The sequence below is a fragment of the Cnephaeus nilssonii genome, assembly GCF_951640355.1.
Source record: "Cnephaeus nilssonii genome assembly, chromosome: 4".
Taxonomy (NCBI): domain Eukaryota; kingdom Metazoa; phylum Chordata; class Mammalia; order Chiroptera; family Vespertilionidae; genus Cnephaeus; species Cnephaeus nilssonii.
Window position 1 is genome coordinate 40241115 of NC_137075.1, and position 9902 is coordinate 40251016.

The window sequence follows — 9902 nt, forward strand, 5'->3', positions numbered from 1 at the left end:
CCGTATCAGTTCATTTCTCAAGAGACGGTGAATAGGCAGGATTTTGTGTACAACCTCCCAATTTTTATGTGTTGGCTCCATTTTTTTAACTCGATAAAAGCCCAGCCTTGATTTCATAGATCCAGTCACAGAAATGTCACTAATTTGCAAGGAAGCTTACCCCAACAAGATCACCATAGAGCAGAGAGGACACACGATGAAACCAAGCTAATCCCTGGAAGACAGATGTGCACAAAAACCCCAAAAGGGTGCCCAGCTTTCGTTCCACAGCCTCCTATTTAATTTTTCTAAATACTCTAAAATGAACCCAGAGAAGCAAATTACAAACGCATTTACAAGGTTGTCGTTATTTACCGAGAACGTCATCCCCTCAGGGTCTGTCGTGGCTCCTGACTTTCACCTCCCATTTTTTTCCAAGAGGTATTTGTTATTTTTGCTAATTTGGTGGTATTTTATTTGCTGGCAAAATTACTTGTTCAAACGTCACTCACATTCCAGTGTCTGCTCCACATGAGTTTGTAAAATCCATTTGGAGTCTTTGATCTTATTACTTGACCATGAGTATAGTAGTAACATTAAAGTTGCAGTTAGCCCAGCAATGTGTTTACAGAATCAGCCCAGCTATCCTTATACATCCCATTACTGCGTGTCCCCGGGCTGGTGCGGAGGGCTGCAACCCCAGTAGCAGGCCAACCTTCTGCTTTGCACATTCGCTCAGACCCAGGGACTCTGTTTTCTTTTAAACGCCGTTAACAGTCTCTTTGATTTTTATTGGTCACAAAGGTTATGTTTGCCTTCCCAGCGATCTCACTCTCGTCCACTAGTGCCACAATAAATGGCAACAGGCATCCAAAAGGTGAAATCACTCAACCCACAAGCATGTACTTGACCTACATAAAAATTTCGTAGGTCCTGTTGTCTCTGTTTTACACCTTTTCAGAAGAAAACGCTAAAGTTGGCTTGCTTGGTTTTTCCAATTGTTAACTATAAGGTTCCCTTCTGTTAGTTCAGATCATCAAGGGAGTAATGATATAAAGTTTGTTAATATGGTCAGCCTCTTCATAAATAGACATGTTGCTGAAAGGTTATCTTGCCAGCATCTCATAGTCCCTGGATCCCAAATTGGGGACAGCTCAGAAATGCACTCTGGTAGGTATCAGGAACAAGGCCAGATCTTGTCCTGTCATTAAATTTCCAACCTTGTCACTCTCTAAAGTTCCTATTACCTTTCTCACTCAAAAGGCCAATAATTTGAAAGCCTCCATCTACCAATCTCTATTTACAAAGTGTGGTTGTCTTTCCTGGTCTTTAAGCACATATTTTCAATCAGAGCTTTTGAGCCACGTGAGAGAGCTAGTCTTACCTAAGTAACTATAAATTCATCCAAAAGCTAAGAAACAAGCACTTAGATACATGGTAGAGTCTCCTTAGGAATCCCTCGTCATAGATACCGATAACAACCCACAGACCCTTGTCACTACCTCGGAGGGTCCTGGTTGGGAACCACCACATGAAATGTTCAGATTCCCAATCTCACAAAAACCCTTTTGAGTTGCAGATTTCATCTGTTGCCTCACAAGTGAAACGAGTCCACTTTCTTGGTGGCTGAGGTGTTCCCCAGCCTGGCTTTTCTGCCTGGAAAATGCCATTTTTGCAAAGAGCTGTCATGCTTCATGTCCTTTGTCTTATGATTTAGCTGCTCAGCCGATGTACAGGCTGCTCTTGTTCTCGGTGCTGGTGATGTGTGTTTTTGTTTTATTAAATCTTTAAAACACTGGGCTTGTTGTTTATGACCCCCATATATTTCTTTGTTCTTTCCCATGACTGTTTAGATCACATATTTTTTCTCCCTTTGTGAAAATATCAGTGCCTTTCTAAAGAACATCACGGTATGCCCTAACTGGTTTGGCTCAGTGGATAGAGCATCGGCATGCAGACTGAAAGGTCCCAGGTTCGATTCCGGTCAAGGGCACATGTACCTTGGTTGCGGGCACATCCCCAGTAGGGGGTGTGCAGGAGGCAGCTGATCGATGTTTCTCTCTCATCGATGTTTCTAACTCTCTATCCCTCTCCCTTCCTCTCTGTAAAAAATCAATAAAATATATTTTTTTAAAAAAAGAAGAAGAAGAACATCGCGGTCTCCAGAATGGCTGCAAAACATGAGGGGCGAAGACTCTGCGCTCTGGGTTAGGTCTGCGAGGCTGTGACTCAGGGCTGTTTTGTGGACGGGAAGGTTTGAGGCTTCTCAGATCCGGTCCTGAGACTCGCAGGCCCTCCCGCTGTTCCCAGACTGGTTTTGACAGATCTGAGATCATTTGATAACAATCGCAGTGCTTTTTGTACAATAAAGACACCAAATAGTCTATGCTCCAGTTGCAGACAAATGTTTGTGATTTAAAGTTACTAAGCAGCCTCGGTTACAGAGAAGCAAGTTCTCATCCAGGTGTGAGCTTCGCCTCGTGTGTGTGTCAACACGGGAGCCCACACCCTGTGCCGAGGCAGTCTGAGCCTTCTGACCCCAAAGGAACCTTCCTCAGAGACGCTGAGGAGGAAGAGAGCACCTGCAGCCAGGCCTGCATTCAGGTCAACGTCGCAGGGCCTGCTGCTGCAAGGCGTCTCATCCTCACGTAGCTCCCGCGTCCCCTAGAACAGGTTCGGTGGGTGCGTTCCCGTCTCGTGGCTCTGTCCTTGCATGGAGGGGATGCAGAATGTTTTCATGAATCTCGCCTCCAACTGGGCTACTTTACTGATGTGAATCCCCAAATAAAGCAGTCCGTGACATCCAGCTGAACTTGTTCCTGTGCACACAGTATCTCACAGCCCGTCCTGTGCTGTTAGTTTTGGCAAGAACGCCGCAGCATATAATAAATCATGGAAGGAAAGAGCTTTCTGGCCTGGCGTGGTTCAGCCTGCTGTAACGTCAGAATACAGAAAGCAGTTCTGTTTTTAGACATCCTTTTACTAACCCAGCATTCATAATTTATGATTTCACTGTAAAATTCCTGCAACACGACACCGAAAGTAGTGCTGCCCTTTAATTAAGTACCTTCAGTAGGGAACACGTGAAACTGATGTGCAAAAACCTCTCTGTGTGCGCGGTGATGGATCGTGGTTGCATCTTTATGAACCCAGCCTGGAGGTCTCGACTTCCTGACGGGTGAGGAATCCGTAGGACGACTTCCTGAGTCTGCTGCTAGCCAAATCCGAGATCGTTCGGAGGCACCATTTAGAAAAATGGAGGTTTTAAGCCTGCATCTGTCTGTGCTTTGTCACAGGTCTGTGTGCCATTGTTCCTGTTTTCCTAAGAACCTATGACCAAATTTCATGTCGTGTTTGCACGTAGAGAGGTGGTAGCGCAGAGAATGCGGGGCCGGGGAGGAGGTCTCTGTGAGGTGTCCCGTTGTCCTGTGGACTTTTTTCTTTTAAACTGAAAAGCAAGGATGACAGAAGGGACTTTGGGCCCTACTGATGCGTGGATAGAACAGCACAGCCCAAAGAGGACCTTGGGCTGTTCCATTTTTTTAATTATTTTTTTTTATTTTAGTATTCTTTCTTCTCAGTTGAAAATAGCTAAGATAATTTTTCAGAGTACTTCTGAATGTAGGAAGACTAAAATCCCAAGCCAGTGCTCCCGGCTCATCACTGTTTCGACTCGGGTTTTATCCTCCATCAGCTAAGTAGTCACATCAGCCCAAGCCCATAGCATCTTCCTGAAAGGTAATTAGGGCAGTGCATGCATCTGACATACTTCGGGTTCCTTGAAAGAAAGGCAGTAAATTTGCCTTGTAGTAACTCTTTGGTGTGAGTTCCGCTACTTTGGGTCATTATTTAGCAACCAAAATAAAAACATTGTGCAGTAACGCTTTTTAACCATCTTCTCCGTGCTTCAGCGATTCCTGTGTGGGGAACTACACTGATACTATGCGTGTATATTGTTTTCTCGTGTTTGTGCAGATTCGGGCCGGGCCTGGTCATCTATTGGTACGGGTTCATCCAGGAGCTGGACTGTAACCGGGAGAGGGGCATCCTGCTCAAAGCCTGCTTCCCCACGGACATCGTCACCTTGTGCCACGGCGCCGCCGCGCCCTGACGCGCCTGGACCCGAGGCTGGGAGGGGAAGGCGGATCCGGAAGCAATTCCACTTCCCCGCAGCGTCAACTCCTGGCAGCATCTGCCCTGAACTCCAGCTGAACCCTCGCTGCCCGTGGTCACACCACTGCCTCTTTAGACAAACATAGCAAGCGTCTCTGTTTTCCTTCAGCCCTGGCTGATGTGAACAGCCAAGAACTACAGACACGACCCACTCGTTGTCAGCGTTTCTGTCTCTGTCAAACAGTTGGTTTATAGATAGTCAGAATCTGTCTTCCTTCCGGATGGTTTCTCCCTGAATACTGAACCAAAGGGAAAATGTGGGGACCCAGAGGTGTGACTTTTCAATTCTCCGCCCGGAGCCCGAATCACCCTCTTATTTTTTTTTTTTTCCCCCCCTAAGATTCCTTCCCCTCCCCGCCGCTCTTCATGTAACCCAGACACCCAGGGTCGCATGACCGCGTGGCAGCCTCCAGCCCTGTCCTGGCCACGCGGGGGCCATGGTCTGAAGCCGAGTGCTCGCCCTCACCCGCGGGCTCCGAGGCCCCGAGGGCAGCCTGCGCCGCCGCCTTAGCCCAGGCTTCGCGGCTTCCTGACTTCCACGGCCCTGAGCCAAGCTGAAAAATATACTTGATGAGAATTTCCTCTTTTTCTAATACTTATTTGAGCAAACGTTTTTCGTTTATCTCATTCGAAAGTATTAGTTACATTGTGACTAGAAACCTCACTCCTCCGCGGGCGGGGCGTGGAGCGGGGCGGCTGGAGCGAGGTGCCAGCCGAGGCAGGAGTTTATTTTTAAAACGTGGCTGGTTCTCAGTGATGTGCGATCGTATTTTTATGAGTAAAATTCTTTAAAAGTGCATTTGGTGCACTGCTTTTTGTCTGCATTTTATACCGCGTAATTATAAAACGCTCATAATTGGGGCATTAGAAATATTCAGCTTTGAACAAATGAAGTGCGCTGGGAATGAACCTGGGACGATTTTCAAAAAACAAAATCAGGCAGAGTGTGTATCTGTTCACTTTATTTAGTCACCTTTTACGCTGCAAATCAGATTTCACTCTAAAGCAAAACATCAGTAAATTCATTATAAATCTACCTTTTGGGAAGTTAAAGATTAATGTATGCCCAGATATGTATTTAGTAAAATACATTGACAAAACATGACTTTTATAATGTTGAACTGGTGAGCTTGGAACTATTAATAAAGGTGTAAGTTTTTACAAACATGTTTAAGTTATCTGCATTGCGTGGTTCTCTCAAAAATCTCACCATGCCATTAGCACTCTGTTCATTTTGTACCCAAAAGGGTTACCAAAGTCTGCCTGCTGCTCTTCCTCTGGGAAGACACAGACAGGTCCGGTCCGAGGCGGATTTTAGCTCTGCAGGGGTTGCATTCAACAAAAAGGAACGCGAAAGGCCATGAACTGGTAAGCAGGTATCAGGCAAACTTCTCTTTCCATGTAAAGTGCCTCATGCAGGTTTTGTGAGTGAAATCGAATGATTCGAAACCACTGCTGTTGTCTTGATACACACAGTCACTCACACACGCACAAAACTGTTGTTAAGAGCAGTTTTCCTGGCATGCTCTAAACTGCTTTTTCTTCTTTAGGAATAAATTACATTTATCTGCAGAGATGTTGAAAAGCCTGTTAAACCCTTGTCGAGGATTTGTTTGTTTTACATTAAACAAATTTATGGTGAGGGTACACAAATTAAAAAATAGAGGTGCTTGCATTTCGTATTCCTTCTTCTACCCGGTGCCCTGACCTAATGTGTTATGAGAAGGTATCCGTGTTCCCCTGCAGAGACCTGCCTCCTCTTTATGAATAAGGTTTTCAAATTTGGCTCTTAAAAGTGGGAGAGAGACCAGCGGCCCACTGTGCACACTGTGATACAGTTACAAGTTATTCAGAACTCAGCTTTTCCCACATGAGGTCTAATGTGATTATTATACCTACTCCTCTTCGGGCGGAGGCGTGGGGGAGAAGGGAGTAAGGTTCCCAGATTGGGAGCTTAAAGCTTGTGCTTTCTCTTTCTGTCAGAAATACTTATCTGTATTATATCTGTGTGTGTCCTTTATTTACTTGTTTGTTTTTTTTAGTTTACACAATGTAAACATCAGCCCTGGAAAGTGGACACAAGATGTCACCTTCTTTTTTATTGCCGTCGTCATTAGGACATTAACATGAAAGCCGGGTCTTGTTTTATGGAGCTCTCCGCAAACCGTGCTAACGAATGATGCCAGCCCCGAAAGCAGGCGTGTGTGTAAACGTAAAACTAAATGATGTTCTCGCTGACATATATGGGCTTGCCAAGCATCTGCTCTCACAAATAAGGAAGAGACCGGCTTGGAGCATGGCAGGGGCCCAGCTCCCAGCAAAGCCGGCCCAGCGCTGGTATTTAAGGTGACCCGAAAGATTCCTTCCCCCATCTCGAACAACCCCCTAAAAGCATGAGGATCATTTTTTTCTTTTGCTTCCTAGTGAGCAATATGTCAACTCTTCTAACGACTCAGAAAATCACAGATAAAAGGGAAGGCTCAGGGGAACCGAGTAGAGCTGGCTTTATACTTCTCTCTCAGCCATAGGTGTGGGTACCTGCTCATTGTCTGCAGGGCTTGATCCCACCATGGAAAAGATGATAGGTTGTCGGTCCTTGGGCGGTGCATTAACTCACAGAGGCCTCCAGGGGATTTGCCAGCCCTGGATGAGGTAATCCACTAAAGGGTCCCAGGTGGGCCACGCTAATGAATGCCCAGGGCCCACGTGAGCAGGTAATCCACTCACTGAGGAGCTGCACCCATGTGTTGGTTCCTCTCTGGAGCCAAGATACCCTGGATGTCTGCTCTCTGTGACCTGCTCCCCTACAGACCTGTGTTCCGAAGGGATTGCATCTTTACTGTCTTCTTCCCCTCACTTCCCACCGCTTCCCTCGGTCTGCCCCCACGCTAGCCTTTGCCAGTTTCCTCCCACGTGCATCCTGCACTTTGTCACTACTCCTGGGCTCTTCTCTGGGAAAGATCCCAGGACAAAAATTCACCCCATTGTCGTCCTGATCCACCTTCGGAGTGACGGGTGGGGGTGGGAGCAGTTGATCTCACCCCTGTGGGAAGAGCATTCCTCCGCATCCTCCAGCTGCCAGAGTATTCATTCAAGGGCATTGTGGCACCTGAAAGATCGTGTGACTTTAAACTAAGATAATAAACTTTCCAGGGCCCAGGATGGTTTTAGGCCACCAGTAAATGTTTTGGCAAAAGGAGCCAAAGGAACATGTGAGGTTCGCAGCCACTTTCAGCCTGAGTGGTGATGCTCAGTTGATTAAATATCAATTGATACAGTGTAGTGCCCCGTATGACTTAGTGAGAGAAGCACTCCCCGCTGTTGGTCTTAGGGTGGCTTGCCCTCTTTCATGTGATCTGATGGGAGCAAGTTGCCGCGAAGCGTAACTATTTTCTGGCAAGGATGGAGGGGGGGTGGGGGGGGAATCTCCCCATTGGCACATTCTCAATCAGGGTTAAGGGACAAAGCCAGCTTAACCAGAGAGGAAACCCAAAGGCAAACAACGGCAGTTTGCCTGAACCTGTCTGCAAAGTCCCCCCCTTAGGTTAGACAGGATCCCGCGCGACCGTTCGGATCACCTGGTCATGCTTCCCAAAGCTAACCTTCCTATATATGGCCAACATGCCCCGGACCTGTTTTGTGAAGAACATGCCTGGATTCCCAAGATTGAATAAGGAAGATGGGATTATGAATTAAATAATGACCAGAACAGCTTGGGTTCCCCTGTGTGTTTCACTTTCCTGCTATTGTTTTGAGCGGGGCTGTGAGACAAAGAGCTGCTTAGGTCAAGCACTATAAATTACAGTTTCCATACAATAGTAATCCCCTCAAATGATTTCAAAGCTTGATCAAAGTACTTCAAAAAGACTTTTAAAACTTTTCCACAGAACAAGGGGGAGGGGACGTGCTCATTTGATGCCTTAATTTGTTTCAGCCAGTATAGCAAAGTCTGATCTTGGCGTCGTACCTACTTTATATGAAGTCCAACTCATTAAATCCAACGTGTTCTTATTGCTTTATGTCTAAGTGAAGGGGACTTGTGTTTCCATCTAGTTAATTGGAACAGCTAGACATTTGGAGTCACTCGTAAGAAAAAGATACCATAGTGTCATTTCAAAATAAGTCTAATTTGACCATATTTAATTGTGATACTCAAGGTATTTAAGATTGTCTAATTCCCTGTGCTTAGAATAAAATGGGTATCGGTGGATTTATGTGGCATTTTAATAATAATCATGGCAACAGATGTATTTTGTTTTTCGTCCTTTTTCCCTCATCACTTGGATTTATCTAGAGCTGTCTCGTATCGTAGGCGAGGATGGTGAAAAGGACCCTCGTGAGGGCAAAGCTAAGCAAGTCCCCGGCCCAGCTTTGTATATCGTGTGGGGCTGCTACAGCGAGTTAGGCTCAGCCAAGGTCTAAGGTACGTCGCCAGGCTAATCTTTATTTTTTAAAAGGAAGGTCATTTTGAAATGCTGACATGAAATATAACCAAGTCAATTAAGTAATAACAATTGAAGTTCAGAGTTTAATTGAGGGCTGAACAAGCAGCCAATGACCATTAACCTGAAGCGGTCATGAATTCCCTTGGAAACCGCCTTGGTTAAAAGCATTTCTAGAATAACTAGCATTTTAAACATTTTGTGTCATTTTTTCTATTCCACACAGATACAATCAGAAATAATTTTGTGTCTATAGTAGACTTTCTATTTTTTATTTAATTTTAATTCAAATATCTTTTATTAGGCCAATCGAAATTTAGATCATCAAAACCACCTCAGCAGGAAACTATAGTTTGATAAGTAAACCGAAAGTATAAGCGCCCTTCATTTGATCGCACCACATTCATCTCAATTGTTGACTTCTTTCTGTCTGTACTTGTTTAATGGCAAGATTTCTGACTAGAATGTGAGCTCCATAGAGTAGAAACTATATTTATCTTGTTCACTTCTCTATTCCCCGCTAGCTAACAGAGTTCCTGGCACAGAGCAGGTGTTCAATAAATGTTGAATGAACAAATAAGTGACTGTTAAATTTATATTAAATATGTTCTCACTCACTTGCATGAAAACAATAATTGGAACCTTGTAACTGATTCTTATTTTCTTCAGCTGAAAATTGGGGTTATTGACTGGAATCAGAGGAAAGCATCATATATGTTGATGAGAACAAACTAATTACTTTACAAACCTACAAATTCTGAAATAAAGCAGATTCACCAGCCAAATTATGTTTGAGTGCATATACAATTTTAAGGGGAATTCATGAACTTTCATTGCATTTATCTTAAAGTTAGCCTTAGAACATGGTTGTTTATCCAGTGTATTGCTAAATAAACTAGAACATTTAATAATCTTAGTTTTGTTTCTCTTCTTTAAAATAACAACAAGACTTATCTTGATATTACATTTCAATTTAAGAAACAGTTCTCTCTCATCGTTGATGTTTCTATCTCTCCCTCTCCCTTCCTATCTAAGATCAATAAAAATATATTTTAATAAAAATAAAATAAAATGCGGAGTTGATGGCAAAGTTCTTTGGCCACTTGCCAAGGGGTCTCACTTAGGAGTGACACTGTCCCAGAACTGGCCCGTGGGCGTCTCCCTGGTAGTCATGAATTCAGAGTATATTATCATTTGAAAGCCAAAGGCATTTGGCATAGTTCCTCATATTTTGGAAACCTGTAACACAAAAGGAACTGGAAATTCTACATTTCTTCTTTGCTCTGCCAGTTTCCCAGGGTTTAATGT

General features: G+C 44.4%; 1 protein-coding gene across 1 annotated transcript in view; it reads left to right on the forward strand.

Annotated features, from left to right (window-relative positions):
• The window catches only part of CDIN1 (CDAN1 interacting nuclease 1), a 218210-nt gene extending 212849 nt beyond the window's left edge, over positions 1 to 5361 (forward strand). The window contains exon 11 of the mRNA XM_079768045.1: positions 3955 to 5361. Within this exon, the coding sequence (XP_079624171.1) occupies positions 3955 to 4090 (136 nt within the window). The 3' untranslated portion in view covers positions 4091 to 5361. The remainder of the gene's footprint in view (positions 1 to 3954) is intronic.
• The last annotated feature ends 4541 nt before the right edge of the window (positions 5362 to 9902 follow it).